Source organism: Fulmarus glacialis, unplaced genomic scaffold (assembly GCF_000690835.1).
Source record: "Fulmarus glacialis isolate BGI_N327 unplaced genomic scaffold, ASM69083v1 scaffold10309, whole genome shotgun sequence".
In the NCBI taxonomy this organism is placed as follows: domain Eukaryota; kingdom Metazoa; phylum Chordata; class Aves; order Procellariiformes; family Procellariidae; genus Fulmarus; species Fulmarus glacialis.
The window spans coordinates 16,704-33,054 of record NW_009231392.1 but is presented as its reverse complement, the minus strand read 5'-3'; the positions used below and the strand labels follow the sequence as shown (position 1 = coordinate 33,054).

At 47.5% G+C, this 16,351-nt stretch overlaps 1 protein-coding gene across 2 annotated transcripts in view; it reads left to right on the top strand.

The window, feature by feature from the left end:
- The window catches only part of TP63 (tumor protein p63), a 69,944-nt gene that overhangs the window by 43,111 nt on the left and 10,482 nt on the right, over positions 1–16,351 (top strand). Inside the window, exons 3-8 of one of the 2 annotated variants that reach the window (XM_009584555.1) lie at positions 5,997–6,183; positions 7,913–8,028; positions 8,347–8,456; positions 8,740–8,876; positions 9,912–9,994; positions 10,962–11,098. In XM_009584555.1, coding sequence (XP_009582850.1) covers positions 5,997–6,183; positions 7,913–8,028; positions 8,347–8,456; positions 8,740–8,876; positions 9,912–9,994; positions 10,962–11,098 — 770 coding nt within the window. The remainder of the gene's footprint in view (positions 1–5,996; positions 6,184–7,912; positions 8,029–8,346; positions 8,457–8,739; positions 8,877–9,911; positions 9,995–10,961; positions 11,099–16,351) is intronic. The other variant, XM_009584556.1, reaches the window with a different exon arrangement.

Here is a 16,351-nt window from a genome sequence, read left to right as displayed (position 1 = left end):
CCACAGCCGGTGGGGAGAGGGCGAGCGGCTGCCCCGCGGGGCTGCATGCAAGGAGGGGATCCGGCACACCGGGCACCGTCCCGCTGAATCCTTGTCCGCAGGCTACGTTTCTCTGTTCTCCTCCCTGCCACCCCTCCCCTTCCCCGTTTACCTAAGCAGGTCAACACACACACACACACACATATATATATATAATTTTTTTTCCCCACTAAGGTTTCCAAGGTGCAGCACCAGCTGCCACCGGCGTCCGGTCTGGCGTGGGGAGTGCCGCCTGCCCCGGGGCAGCACGGAGCTGCACCGACATGCTCCTCGCCGCTTCTCCCGTTTCTCTGGCGGTTTACATGGTGCTGGTGCTGCCCGTCCCCATGCAGCTCGTGGGTCGTGTCCCCCCCTCCGCCGTCCCCTCCGTGCTGCCGGCCGGGGGGACGCGGGGCCCACCTGCCTGATGTCAACATCTCAGAGGGTGAGGCTGGGGAGGAATGTGCCGCTCCCAGCCCGGCGCAGGTAATTAATCCCTGCGACTGACAGGTGGCAACAGGCGGCCTTTGGCTGCGGCTCCTGGGGAAAAGCGCTCGGAGGAAGGATTTTAATAGCTCATCAGCACCATTCGTGCGCGCCTGGCAAGGCGCGGGACACGCGGCGGCTGGGACGGGGAGGGGGCAGAGGAGCTCAAGGGGAAAATGAAGTTTAAGTCTCCGCAAAGGCGGGCGCCCTTGGGTGAATCGCTGCCCTTCCTCAGGGGGGAAAAGAGGGTGACATGGTTCTTCCTTTGCCCCCGGGGTGGAGAAGTTTGGTTAATGTCTGCAAACCACTTGTGGGGCTGTGTCAGCATCCCCTCCCGCGCCCATCCTATCCAGCCGTCGCATGGTGGTTTCCCCTTCAGGCAGGGGATGCTCACAGGCGCGTCTCGCTGGTGCGGTGGGCTGTGAGTCTGGGGATTGTCGTCACACGTGGTGGATATGTAGGCACGTTGGGGCTAATGATCGCTGGACCTGTCTGTCGTGCCTGGTTTGAATGCCTGCTATATCCGCTAGCAGCAAGCTGTCCGCTTTTCTCTGGAGCCTGATGAGATAAAGGACCTCAAACTGGAGCTGCAACAAGTCAGCTACTAAGTGGTGGGGTGAAGGTTATGCTGAGCCGAAGGTTAAATCTGGCAGTAGACGTCCATGTCCGCAGCAATCCTGTTAGAGCTCTTCTTGGGCTTCCCCGCTGAGCGTCAGCTGGGTACAAGTCAGTTCCTAAGAGTGTGTGTGCATGTGCACAGATGTGTATCTGGTGTACCCCCATGCCCCCAGCAGTTTTTTGTGAATGAAAGGTTAAATCGCTGTTCATCAAAGCGAAAACATTTAAGGTGCATGGGTAAATCTCAATTTTTATTCTTAGTAGGTAACTTCCTTTCTTCCCACTGCCTTTTTTCTCCTAAATGAATAAACCTTATGCAGGTGACTTTCTATTTCTTTGTGACTTGTTTTTCTCATCTGCAAATTCTTTGGTGCAAGTAAATGTTGCTTTCCCACTCTTCTAACCTGTTCTTTTTTCTCCTTCTTGGAGTTAGTTTGATAGGGGAGAAAGCACAGCTGACTGACGGCTTTGAAAACGTCAAGTAAAATGAATCTAGTGTTTAAATGAGTTGAACTAAAACGTGACTTCTTGAAAGAAGTTTGCAAAAGATTTAAAAGACCTGTTGGTCTGAGCAGAAGGCACTCAGGGAGCTGTCATGCCATAAGCCAGGCTCTGGGATCACCTTCAAGTTGACATCAGTCAGCATTCGCAGAGCTGGCTGAACCCTGCTCCTTTTAAAGACTTAAGGGCGTAATCCCTCAGCTAGATCAGATGGTAAGACCAACATTAGAGGTAGATTTCCAAAGTAGTGCTTTGGGGATTTTGCTGCATCAGAATTTTGCAGGGGAACTGAACGCTCAGTGAAAAGCCATTGCAGCTTGTATTGCACCCAGCACTTATTTCCAGGAGGCTTCTGTCCTTTCTAGCAAAATTTCTTCATTTCAGAGGTGAAAAGTGTTTTGTTTTCTCCTTTAAACCCTTTGTTGACACACCTTCTGGAGAAGGGGCTTGCTGAGAAATCAGACAGGTGTTGCCTGATGGTAGCTGGCGTGTGTGTTTTGTGATACTGAATTACCAGCCAGGGTGCCAAGAGTGGGTAATACAGTATGTCTGCACAGGCAGGTGGGGAGGGCAGGGCTGCAGGCGCTGGAATGTTTTCTCCTTTCCTTTTAAAACATATTATTAAGGAAAAAGCTAAATTCACTGTTGTTCTTAGCAATCTCTTGAAGTCTGCTTATTTGGGCATGACGTGCAGCACTCGAACCCCAAAGAAAAGTCTGAGCCAAAGCTCTTTCCTCTCCCTCTCGAACGGGTAACACGTCGCCAAGCTCCGCTCTTTTGTTTTAAATAACTTTCTGACCTGTAAGTCTGGTAGAAGTGGTGTTCACACTCCTCAGGCTGTTGGCGCAGCTTTTGTTGCTGCTGCTAGATCATGCCTGCTGTCATCTCGCTAAAGGACAGGTTTGTTGATTGGGTCCAGCTCATTTTTGGTATTTTTGCTCCTAATTAATTGAATTTTCCTACACTAGCAAGTAACAGAAGTGCGTTGACTAATAGTCAGACTCTGGATTTCTGGGAATTGTTGATCTCATGATCTTACCCTTCATACAGTAAGCGTCTGTCAGTTCCCGTAGCAAAATGGTGGGCAGGGGGACTGTCACCTTCTGCGAGGTGGGGCGGTTTGGGGACCGCTGGGGAGAGGCACCTGTGCCAAGAGGGGCGACCCTTGCTTGCAGGCACTCTCTGAATGCACAGACAGCTCCTGCCTCAGGGTTTTTTTCTGATGCTTATTTGCTTTGAAATCTATATACAATAACCTGTCTTGCTGCATGGATATAGCGATTATCACTGATCCAGTACGAAGTCACCATGACCTAGTTGTTCACATCTATTTATGCCAATAGATGGCTGGGCGTCAGGTTACCCACGGTTGCGGCAAAGTTGGCAGGATGGGAAACTCAAGCCCCTTACTGTCTGACAGCAGGTACCCCGTGGACAGATTTACACCGGTGTTAAATGACCGGCCGCTCAGCGATTGCACGCTCACAGCGGCTGTGCCTGAGGTAGATATGAAATCACGGCCACATGCTACGGCCCCGAGTCCTGTGTAGTGCCCATGAAGCTTGAACTCCTCTTGCAATCGGGTAACAAAAAGGCAGCGCAGCCCTCCTGCTGTCTCATCCACCTCTGCTGGGTGCTGCTGCTCGCTTCCCTGTGCCCTGACCCTGTCCCGAAGCAGAGGTGGGCTCCTGGTCACGCTCCTTCTCTGACATGCCAAGTTCAAGGTGTTGGCCAGAGCCTGCAGCTCTTAAGTCTGCCCTGTGTTTGGGGGACATATATATATTTCTTTGTTGGACAGGCTTGTTCATCATAACCTGTTAGCCGTTGGCTGTTTACTTTCTGTGAATTTAAGCTGCAGGTCTGATGCCTTCCTTGCTGGTTGTAGCCAAAGGGGTTTGGCAGTTGGGGTGCTGAAGGGTGGGCGAGGAGCAGATCCCTTCCCTTGCTGACAGAGGGGCCACGCTGTTTGACCTGGAGCCTCGGTATTCATGCTGGAGTCAGGCACTTTTCCTGTCCTTCTGAAAGCAGTGATTATTTCTTTTTTTCCCTTCTTGTAACTCCAGCTTTCTGTCTTTGAAGATATTATACATAAAACTACAGTCAGCACCAACACCCCGATCCATGACTGAGGGGCGTGTATCTCCTTCCATTTGTTCAATTCTCCGAATGCCTGCAGACATCAGACACGTTGGCTCCTGGCGTGTGCTGTGCCCTGCGCCATCGCACTTCCATATTTATGCTTTCATTTCGGCTCATCACCTTTGGGTGCCCAATTTCTTTACACTTCAGTGATGTTAAGGCATCCAAGCGTTTAGATGGCTTTTTGAGATTTTTGAGGCTTTCTGTCCTTGAAACCTTCACAACGCTATTAGCAAACTGATGTGTTGAGGGAAACAATGCTTTCTAAATTTTCTTCCTCTTTCAAATATAAGTGATTCTTTTTCTACCTCTTGAGATGAAAAGACAACATAGTGAGCTCACTCTTACCTTCAGTAAGGAATTGCTTTTTAATTAAAAAACAATAAGGAATTTCAGGTTAAAAAGATGTACGATATAAATCACCATCTAGATCTGTTTCGCAACTTCTTTTTTGTAATTGTTTGGCATGTTCCCCGTTTCCGCGGGCTGGCTAAATCCTTTGTGGGTTTAATCTCTAGCCTGCAGGCACATAAAATACATTGCACAATTTGGCCTTTGCATTTTAAAGATTTTTTTTTTTTTTTTTTTTTCCTTAGCTTAAATATCTGTAGCATCTTCTCTGCCATATGGCAGGGTGGCGTTGAGTGAGGAGGGAAGGGACGGGCTTGGCTTATTTTTAATCCCTCTCTCCTCCCCAGTGTCTCTCCCAACTTTGGTTTTTCCTATGTTAGCAATGTGTACACTTTGAAATGCAAATAATCCCTGAATATCGCTGGCTAATCCTTCTGTTGCCACGTCACCCGCCACCCACCCATGCATGCGCCGGCTCTTCCCATCCCGGCAGGGCGGATGGCCACGTCGTGCTCTTGACCTGTATGAACCTGTTGGTGCTCTGTTCGAACAGTTGGGACCGGGGCTGTATCAGCCATGGCTGCTAGAGATGTTTTTTGAGAAAACAACCACCTTGGGGCTTTCACTTTTCTTTCTCTGCAAGAACCAAAGAGATGGAAGTGGGGAAATGCCAGCAATTCCTGTGGGTTACGTGGTTAGAGTTACTGGGAGAGCTCTGCACTTGCGAATGTCTGAGCACCAGGAGAAAACTGAATGCCTCTGGAGTGGGGTACTGACAAAAACTGCCGTATTTTGAAAGAACCTTGTACAGCAGAGGAGACTGGAGAGTCTCCTTCATGGGGGACATCCAGAAAAATGGGTTCAGGTTACACTGTACTGAACCATATAAGAGTTTCAACCATTCCTTTAGCACGTGTCTTTATTTCAGTGAGGGTTTTTGAACAGAAACCAATGACTTCAGCCCATGCCTCCATGCTTTGCTGAGTAAAGGTTTCCAGATGTGAACACACTTCAGGAAAATCCTGCACCAGTGTTACTGCTTTAGTGGGGAACATCTTAAAAGAGGCAATCTAATATGCTCCAAATCAGCACAGTGAATAACAACATCTTGTTCTGCTCCAGGTATTCATTGCACACCCCAGGACCTCCCTTTTGAAGCCAACTGCTGGGTTGTGCTCTAGGTCCCACCACAGACCTGGGCTTTGGACTGTTCAGGTCTTCTGAGCCTTGATTATTTAAAAAAAAAGAAAAAAAAAATCTTTATTATTTTATTTTTTACCTCTTTCGTGGACATAATGCTTTGAGTTTAGAAGTGTGGAGATTGTTACAGAAGTGGTCAGCAGAGGTGTGAGATGCTTTTAAAAGATGACTGAAACATCAGATTTGTTACAACTCCCAAATTGGTTAGGGTCTTGCTTTCAAGTACTGTTCAATTCCAAGGTTCATGTTTTTATTTCACCCCTCTGCAAAAGTAAGAGGGCTTCTTATAAAACAGGATGAAACACTTTATATGAGTGGTTTCCAGTGCTTCCAGGATTACAGTGTGTTGTGAAAAGAATAGTGTCCATTTTGTTAGGTGGGAAGAGGGGGGTATGTGCCCAAGAGAAATAAAGGCTGTATTTGTTCATGTAAAAGCAGTGCTCTTTATCTGAAGATTTTTGCCTTTGGGAAAACTGATCTGTAGATTTATACTCTGCTATTCTAAAACAAGTAAAGGTCTAGGGGTTTTGCCGCTTGTCTGGAAGTGTGGCTGTTGTGTGAAAAAATGCAATGCACATGCAGTAGCTGATGCATTCGGCTACGTGTGCAATCTCCACCCTTATGGCATGCCTCCACCTCTAGCTGAACATCCTGACTCTCTCTTGCTCTTTTCCCCTGTCCAGTATTCCACCGAACTGAAAAAGCTATACTGCCAGATCGCCAAGACATGTCCCATCCAGATCAAAGTGATGACGCCGCCACCTCAGGGAGCTGTCATCAGGGCTATGCCGGTCTACAAGAAAGCTGAACATGTCACCGAAGTGGTCAAACGCTGCCCGAACCACGAGCTGAGCCGGGAGTTCAACGAGGGTAAGGAGGACAGTGCTTTGCTGGCAGCCCCTCTCCAAAGCTGCTTGGCTAATGAGTGGCCTGTGCGGGGATTTGGCGGCAGCTTCACAGCAAACCCGCTGGAAGCAGACCTCCCTGCAACGTCTTGTGCAGCTATTTTTTTTTTTTTTATTTCCCATGCTTAGCAGGAAGCTTCATACTATGCTTTAGCTGTCCCTGTGCAAGCACGTCCTTGGGAAGAAAGTACCAAAATAAACCTCACGCCTGCCCAGGTTGGGTGGATGTCTGTCCCCATGGCAGGCAGTGCCCTTCTGGCAGCCTTTCCCTGCTCCGCTTTTGTTCCTGTGATGAGAAGCAGCTGTTCTTGTGCTCAGGAATGAGCTTCCATGTCGCTGGGACAGGGATCTGGTAACAGGATGCAATATCATCTCCAGTCCTTAATCCACGCCTCAAAGACGGAGGGGCTGTTTATCTCTAGCAGGATAACACTAAGCGCGTTACTGCAGGCATCTACTGTAGGCAACCTTCCTGTGCATTTAACACTATCGGTTCAATACTAATGTTTTAATCTTTTACTTGCTTCTCTTCATGTTAGTGAAGTAGCAGCTGTTTTAAAAATGTCCTGGGGTTTTCTGCAAACTCATGGGCTGGGCTCTGTTTTGCCTTGGCCGCTTAAGTTCACATAGGTTCAGATGGGCATGTTTTATTCTATGTGCATTATTTATCTCCTCCTGTAAAAAAACCTGGTTGGTGTCGGTTAGCAGGATGTCTCAGGAGCCTGGATCCCTTTACTGGTTACAATGCAGCCAGCTAGACAAGCCCAAAAATAAGCAAGGACTTCGGAGTGTAAAATCAGAGTGGAGAGAGACAGTTCTTTTGAAATAGTTTTTCATATTAGAAAGTGTTTTTCTGACAGAACTGGATTTTTTGAGGGTTGATACCTGGTTCAGTGATGGAGTTTTAAGAAAGAAAAAACCTAAAACTATAAATTATTATTCTGAAATAATTATTTCTCTAGAAATATGCTGCATTTCAAGTAAGAAATGAACAGTTCAAACACAAAACAAATTCTTTGGATGAACTCATAACAGGCTTCTCTCCTCAGAATTTAGTTGTATGTTGTAGAAACACTGAAGAAAACTTGCGGGAAGGAAACTATTTTTTTAAATTATTGGAAAGGGGCCTAGAAACAAAGATGATCATGTTCCTTTCTGCTGCTGCTGTAAGCAAGTGTGATTTTTCAAGCTGACCATTAATTAAATGCATATTCTCCTGCTGCTTGAATCTTTTCTAGCTCCTTAGGATCAAGACTGATGGGAGGGAACAGAAGAGGGCTAGCAGTTGATGGGGAAAAGAGTAGGGACTGAGACTTGAAGGAATTTGCTTTGTGTACACATTAGGGGGAGGAAAAGTGTGAAAGTGTGAAAATCCACATGGTGTTATCTGCTCAAAGAGTTGCTGTGAGCTGCCATTCAGTTGATGTTTGGGCTCGCTTAGTCTGGGATCTTGGGAAGCCCGTGTTCAAGTTTACTCACAAGTGTCCAGTGTGAGCTTGAGAAAAGTCTGCATTGCCTTTCATGTCTGTCAGTGGGCAGAAGGGATGCTTTAAGGGCTGGGAGGCACATGTGTGCTCTGCTAGACCTCTGGGGCCAGGTGCGGGGATTTCTCTTGGTGGAAGATCTTGCTGCCCTGCGCGTGAGCTTGCTTCACTGAACGGTGTCTCTTGTTTTTTGCCTCCTTGCCCTTGCAGGGCAGATTGCGCCTCCCAGCCACCTGATCAGGGTGGAAGGGAACAGCCATGCCCAGTATGTAGAAGACCCCATCACCGGGAGGCAGAGTGTGCTGGTCCCCTACGAGCCGCCCCAGGTATGTTGTGAGCTCAGGGTGGTGGCATCCCAGAACACAAAGGGGTGGGGGTTGTAACCCTAGTCAAAGGAGTCGGGTGCTTTCCCGGTCCTCATCACGATGAAGCCGTTCTTCCTCTTTGTCAGAAATGAGCTTTTAAACACTCTCTTTATCCATTGAGAGCAGGAGTTCTTCATCTCTTTTAAGGAAGCCTTGTGGTGGGGCCTATTTCATGCTAGTCTGATTGTAGCACAGCTGTGGGAGTACAAGAGGAGAGCCTGGAAAAAGTAGAGCTTTCCATCTACCATCTCTTCTGCTCATCCTCTTTGTCTCATCCAGGTTGGTACGGAGTTCACGACAGTCTTGTACAACTTCATGTGTAACAGTAGCTGCGTGGGAGGGATGAACCGTCGCCCGATCCTCATCATTGTGACACTGGAAACCAGAGAGTAAGCAGTGCATCGCGAGTGTAGCCCTCTGCTTGAGAGGTGGCCTTCTGCGTCCTCTTCTGCTCGGGGCAACATTGCATATCCTTAGGGACAGTTTGATGCAAGGGGCCATAGGATATTTTCCAAATCTTTGCAGGTGGGAGTTGCCCAACAGCTGGGACATGCTGACTGGGAAATGGGAGGTTTGGGTTTGTCTGTGCATAGTCTGGCGTGAAGTTGAGGGATGCTGCTGGCCGCCATCTGAGCTGGCAGCTGACGTTTCCTCTTTCACCTCTCTTCCCAGTGGGCAAGTCTTGGGCCGTCGATGTTTTGAAGCCCGCATTTGCGCTTGCCCAGGCAGAGATCGCAAAGCAGATGAGGACAGCATCCGCAAGCAGCAAGTCTCCGACAGCACAAAGAATGGTGATGGTACGAAGCGCCGTAAGTAGGGGGCAGAGCTGGGCAGATTGCAGATCGTGCTGTCACCGGGTGCAGGTGCGGCCCCGGCGCCTGTGCCGCGGGGACGGAGTGGTGCTGTGCATGGGCTTGGAGGCAGGAGGGCATTAGACGTCTGTTCTCCCAGGATGAATCAGCCTGAAAAATGAGCTGGTGTTCACAAAACGGCATTTGACAGTCTGGGTTTGTGGGCTCCCTTGCAGCGCTGCCTGTGTTAGATTAGCCACACCAGCAGTGGCTGGAGGGTGTGCCACCCTCAAGGTACACGGTTGGGACCCCGTAACCACTTTTTGAACTTTTACTGCTTGTTTGGGACTGTGCTGTCATTCTCTGCTCCTTCTAGCTAGTGTCTCGTGCTGTGGCATGTGTCTTCCAGGCACAGGGATCTAGGTTAAGACTGCACATAAACCCTGCTGTGCATCGGAGGTGCTTTGGCAAGCGGCCTCTCTCTGTGCTCTAAGGATTGCAACGTACTCATCAGACATGCAAGATGTGGAAACCCAGCTTTGGTTTTCCACATATGCTCAATGATGGCACTAGGCTGAACAGCAAGGCAGCAGGTTTTAACAGGAGGCAGATTGGAGGGGGGCTTCGTTTTCGCAGCGAATTCTGCATGCTCCCCGCCTGTTGTCTCGCCTTTGTGGATCACTGATCCACCGCCAGCCCGTGAGCACTGTAATACCAAAGCTCGCAGTCTTTCCTGCAAAGAGCCAGTGATTGTTCTAGGTACAGCTTGCTGGGGTTTTGCATATACCCAGTGTTCCCTCGCTGATGTGTTTCCCCAGGCGGTATGGCCACCCAACACATGTAAAGTCGTGTCTGCCTTCTGGAGCCAGGAGCTGCAAGCAGAGTTCTGGAGTGGCTCAGGCAGAGACCCTTTCAGAGCACTGTGGATTTGAGTTGGCCATGCACTCTGTGTCTCTCTCTTGTATCTCTCTCTTTTTCTCTCTCTTTTTCTTTTTCTTCCTTTTTTTTTTTTTTTTTTTTTTTAATGGGATGCTTTTGGGGTTTCTCTTCCAGCTTTTCGACAAGGAACTCATGGCATACAGATGACATCTATCAAAAAAAGACGTTCCCCAGATGATGAGCTATTATACTTGCCGGTGAGTTCTTGCTATCTTTGCCTTTATCCTGTGTTTAGTATCTTCCTGGGTGCCTTGAGGCAAGTCAGGTGCTCACCTAGACCTCAGAGAGAACTGAGGATGGGATGTGGAATACTTTTTTTTTTTTTTTTTTTTTTAAATCCCCAGAGCTATCTATTTTAAATAAATATTCCAAGGGGGGGGAAAAAAAAAAAACAACCACCCCATTAGCTGCTGATTGAGAGTGGCTTGTGCAAGGCATATGAGAATATCCCAAGGAATCTGTCTGTCCTGGTGGAAACATTGTTTTGGAGACCTAACTGGATTTCCTTCTCTGTCATTTCTGGGTCTGTGGCATTTGAGCTTTCTCTAGAACTAACGGGTGTTGTCTTGCTGACAAAGGTGGATGTTTCTGTGGCTTTTATATGTATTGCCATCATTGTGGAGTGAGAGAAGTGAAATACGCTGTATTAAGTGTATCAGAAAGAGCAAGAAGTATCTGTAATTGGCTGTTTAGCTGCTTTCCCATGAGCCACATTCAGCTGGATAAATCACAAACCACGGTGTGCTGAGAGGAGAAGGGAGATCCAAACCCAACACCCAAATTCAAGTACTCTTTTTTTTCCTCAAGGCATGTAAGATTCAGCACCAGATTTGCTTACATCTGAGGCAGGTAAAGACACTTTCTGTCTAACAGATTGGATCAGAATATCGCTTTTGGTTGGCATAGATTTACATCAAGCCAGATGACAACCCCAAGATGTTCATTAGCCTGCAGTGTCAGATTATCGCTCTTCAACATTATCTGCTGTACCTCTAGCATAAGGCTTAGCGGTTTTATTGCTTATGCATAGAGTATAAATAGAGTATTTGCATCCTGCTCTGTTTGTTTACATGACTTTATCTAAAACCCGCTAAGGTGGCTGTCGTTACAGATGCAGTCCTTTAAGGCTTTTCTTTTCCCTCTTTTCTTTTTCTCATGATCCAGGTGAGGGGACGGGAGACGTATGAAATGCTGCTAAAGATCAAAGAGTCCCTGGAACTAATGCAGTACCTTCCCCAGCACACGATTGAGACCTACCGGCAGCAGCAGCAGCAGCAGCATCAGCACTTGCTCCAGAAGCAGTGAGTATGAGCGTGCTTGCAGTGACCTGTGCAGTGAGGATGGTGTGAAGGGGGAGAGAGGAGAGAGACACAGAAGGCTTCTGCACAGTTGTTTGTAGGGATGTGCTGCTCAAACGAGGGCCAAGCACTCGTAAAGTACTGCGTTGGCAAAATCCTTTCCAACGGGCATTGCTGCTTGTAACCCCCTGGTCAGAGCTGTTAGAAGTTGATGCCAGGAGTCTGGCCAAAGCCAAGTTTCTGGGCCAGAACTTGAGAGATTATGAGTTTGAGATTCAGATTTCACGACCTGTGCAATGGGACAAAGCAGTCGTCCTTCCCCAAGTGCACGTCCCGACCGCTTGCAAGGTCCCTCTCTAGTCTCTCATCCCACACAATTCACCTTTTGGCCTTGAGGGTGAACGAGGACAGGCTCAGCGCCTTGTTTCTGACTTCCAACTGGAAGGCACAACAAGGCACAGCAAGGCAGTGCTGTTGAAAGCCTGCAGACAGAAACCCAATGCGCGTGTGTGCCCGAGCTGGAGAGTGCAGGGTGGGTGTCCTCTTCTCTCGTCTGCTCCGTGGGAACAGCAGCAAACGTGGAGCCACCTCCACACCTTTTCCAGGGTGTCCACCTGAGCATCTTGCCAAGAGCACATGAAGCCAGGCCTGTGAGCGCTAGTATGGCCGAGCACTCAGACCCCACTGCTGCGCATCTCTGGTGCTGTTGGTGGGCTGGTGTCTCCGTGGCGTATAAATACTATAGGTTCCTCAGCTATAAAAAGAGAAGCTGAAAGTCCAGGAGCAAGGATGAAATATGAAAGAATTGCTTTGTGACCAGCGGGCACTTCAAAGAAAGACTCTACACGTGCACTTTTAAAGTGTTTTTAAAAACTGTACTTTGTCACTGACTCTCCACATTGCGCATGAGAAACTTTCCACCTGGGCAGACGTAGTCCCTGTCTGAACTTGGCTGGCAGGGCTGCACCAGGATTACTTTGGGTGGTGTAAGTGGCAGGAGGACAGGGAGAAGAAGGGTCAAATAAGTGCCTGGTTTCTATTTTCCTCTCTGTTCCCAAAGCTTTGCAGTTACAGAGACTGGGTCAGAGAATGACTTCCCAGACAGATCGTAAGCAGTGTCATTCATGGGCATTGCTTCACCTGCTGTATCGGGTGACAGAAAATAGCTCTCGGGCTGTAGGTAGCCACCAGCGGTAGTGCTTAGGATCTCATGCGTTCCTGCTGGTAAGCTCACGCGTCAAGAGGCTGCGGGTATAACTCATTCCTCTGTAGAGGTTAGCATGAGGCCAAGGCACCACATAAGTCCCACTTGAGCCTGTAGGGATTTATTTCGGTGCCTTGGCCTTGTCTCAGGACTTCTGCAATACCACGGCTTTCTGCCAGATCCCTGCATGTGTTCACATTTCGACCTGTGTGTTTTTAGTGTCAGCTGGAGTCTTGTGGAGGTGTGAAAAAAAGCCTTATGCCAAAATGACTGGAGCATCCAGGGGCTCTGGACTCTTTTTTTCTGAGGCGCATAGTAGTAATAATAATAATAATGAGAATTTTATCAGTCATCTGCACTGTTTCTATATACTATAGCTTGTATTTACTAGCTGCTAGGCATTGCGGCCTCTGTGTGCTCAGCTGCTTGTCTTCAAAGCTCCACCTGAACTACAGCCATTTCAATTGAGAAATGGTTTTGTAAGCAGAAATGGACGGCAGCAGATGACAGCTTTCACTTGGTGCTGACAGTTGCTTTGCCATAATTACTGTTTTCATTCTTCCTATATCAATAGGATGGGATCCTGGCAACTGAGGTTGGTATTTGTGTTACCTTTAAGACCAGTGTGTATGAGTCCAGACATTTAATTTAATGAAAGTTCTTTCGGCATGTCTCCTGGCACTTGTCCAGTTATATACTGATTTTTCTCAGCTGCTGAGTGTGCTCAGATACTGGGGAGAAAGATTAAGAGCTTTTAAGGGTGCCAGGAGTGGGGAGAAAAATAACTTTCAGTGTTTGTCCAGAGCTGCTGCAGTTGTCTCTGCCAACAGCCTGCCATCAAGCAGGGTCCTCTGTGCTGAAATGCATGTTCAAGCAACAGCTTCTTAGGTGCAGTCGGGTTCTGGTGTTTTTTCCTCAATAATCCAGAGTATGACTTAATTTCTGAAGGAATGTGTTTGAGGCTAAAGGGCACTTAGGCTGAAAAGACTTAGACACAATTGCACTCCAAAAAAAGAATCGTAAAGGAGCATCAGGTCTCAATGTGAGAATGGGGAGAGAAGACACTCTGTAGGAACTGGTTTCAGTAAGAGCAACCTTGCGTGAAGCAGGTTCAGTGAACTGCACGCTGCTGGGAGATGTCCTGCCACTGCTGGCCAAACTCAGCAGCACGGTGACTCCCTGGTGGGTCTGTTCTGGCTTTAAAAGAAAATGCTTTTCACTTTATAAGTAGAGATGTACTCTCAAAACTCAGTCCCAGCTTGCTTTCATCCAAAGTGTATGCTAAAACTGGGAGCTAGGAAAGTGCATATGCAGGTTCAAATATGTAGGAAGCTGTAGGTCCCAGCAGGGCTCTCTGGGGCCGGGATGTTTGTGAGTTGCCTTTGGGTCTTTATTCTCAAAATGGAGCTGCGTCCACATGTGCTCCACAGTCAAGCTTTGATGGAGGAACTGCTTGATTTTTCAGTTTACTTTTCTGAGCAATGGTTAACATAGAAAAGCTATCTAGGTGTGTGGGAAGAAGTTTCCCTTTAATTCCTACAACATGGAAAGCTTCATCATTTTTGAAGAGTAGGAAAAGAGAGGATAGATTATCATTGTGAAAGGTAGCTTTAAAAAAATAAATCCAAGTCACTTTGGAAAACAGTATAATTGTTCTCATGCACATACAGACCAGCATTGCATTTGGCAGGCCAGCAGATGCAACTGTCTTACTGTTCTGGAATAAAAAGGGTAAATCTGGTGACAAACAGAAAGCTTTGTGTACCACAAGATGACCAAAGATACTACAATGCTCCACATTGTGCCAGACCACAATCTTTCTCTGTCTCATCTCCTCTCTCTGTTTGCTCCTTTGTGCATGGTTTTCTCTTACCTACTGTTATGCCAAATACCTTCATGATCATAGGTGGGAAGTTTTTTTTCAGCTGCAGTTTCTGTTCTTCCTTTTTCACTGCCCAGTCCTGGGGCCCATATTTGAACAGCAGCACACACGTTTATTTAGAAGACTTCCTTTTCACGGTCTGCCACCATTGTTTAAAACATGGACTTGCCAGAAGATCCCTGCTGCCAGAGATAGCAGAGGTGGTCTGTGCCTTGTTGAGGAGGGAAAGTTTCTTCAATAGTCTGCTGTGAAATACATTTACCATCAATATTCCCAGGGAGTATCTGCACAGTCTCTAAGGGTTTCACTGGAAAAAATCTTTTTCATATTCAACAAAATTTCCCATGGTGGGTTTCACCCTGTTGAGCACTGTTTTCGGAACAGTCTCTATTTGAATTGGCTATAGCATGATTGAAGGGATTTCACAAAGTCTTCTGGTGGCTATCAAGAAGAGGGCTCTTATGTCCCAGCAGACTCTCATATCCCAGCAAACATTTCTCTCATATCAGCAGGGCTGCAGCTACCTACTGGCTGCCTTTCAACTTAGTGAGCAGCACAGCTCATTATCCAGATGAGAGGGAATTAACCTCACAAGTGAGGTGTGACAGAGCCAAGCTATCCAGTGCCTGGAGTGCTCCAGCTGAGGTGGGAGCTGCAAGGACCCTGCCACTTGCTGTCATGGGGAGGGAGGGGGCTGGTGGGGAAGGTATTCTTCATATTTCCACCTAGTTATCCTCATTTTTGGTGTGGAAGTTAATAGTGGATTTTTGCATGGTTTGATCTGGTTTTGTAGTGCTGTGCTTGCATGTGTAGTGAACTCCAGGCACTTGGATAGCGTTCTCACTAGAGAATTGCCAAGATGAAAGTAAGCAAGAAAAAGTGTGGGATTAGGTGTATCAAGATGTGCTGCGTTTGCTTTGCTGGCTCCGAGAGTGCAGTGCCTTCCACATCAGCTGGTGGCCGCAGGGACCCCTCGGCTTTAGTGCAGAGGATCCCCTGGCTTTGTTGAGATGTAATCAATATGGCCCTTTCACAGTAGGCACCATCCTCTCTCCCTAGCACCAGCTTCTGGTTTTTAAGTAATTGAAGTTTGAAGTGGGCTCAATGGCTCTCTCCTTTTCCCCTTTGGCTGAGTGCTTTTTTTCCTCTTGTATTTGTCGCTGGGAACAGTATCAGAGCACCATTTGCACCTATGAGACTGGGACACAAATCAGATTTCCCTATCAACTAGTTGTTTTCTGTTCCTTGCCTAGCACTCACTTGTACCTGGGGCTTTCCAGCTTTCTAAATCTCCCTGTCGCATACCCTCACTGTAGGTGCTAAGACGTCTACTTTTCCCCTCCTTCAAAGCCCATACCATGATCATGAAGGTGGAAAGTGACTGTTTCTCTCGTGGTGGCTGGTGAAGGGTCCTGTACATTCATCTTTTCTTTTCTCTGGTTCCTTCTCTACAGTCTCCTTTCGGCCTGCTTCAGGAGTGAACTCACGGACTCAAGGAGAGACCCTCCCAAACAGACCGATGCCATCCTAAAACATTCCAGCCCCCCAAACCCATCAGTATATCCATAAACTGAGCTGGTGGGGTCGCTTTGCCCAGCTGGTGGGACTAGGAACAGTGGGGCAAATACACAGCCTGATAGAGTAAACAGTGAGAGCAATCTCCTGAAGGGACTCAAACTTTGCAAAAGCAATAGACACTTCTACAGACCTCTTAGCTGTAGCCCGTAGCATTGGGAGGTCAGGAACCACAATGTCGTCTGTCTTGGTGTAACGTTTTCTTCCTGGTTTTGGTCCCTGTTGATTCTCTTTCCCGTTACTTCTGTATTTGTGAAACTCGGCAGGGTTTCTCTGAGCAGGTCTCAATTTTAAAATGCCTCTTGTCTTGTGTAAATTAAAAATGTGTCCATGGGCTGGGGGGGATGGAAGAGGGTTGGGTGTGTTTAAACAGTCTGTGATAGTCAATTTGGCCTGTTTTAATGCTTGTCATGCAGTAATAGTGCAAGTAGATGAAGTATTTGTACTGCTGGACAGAGGGAGGTAATAATTGTATGAATTGGCACTGGTAAGAAATCAATTTTTTTTTTCCTGTAGAAATGCCCACTGATTTGGCATCATGAATTGTTTCCCCTTATTTCTAATCATAAAGGGTCTGATCCAAAATACATCAAAA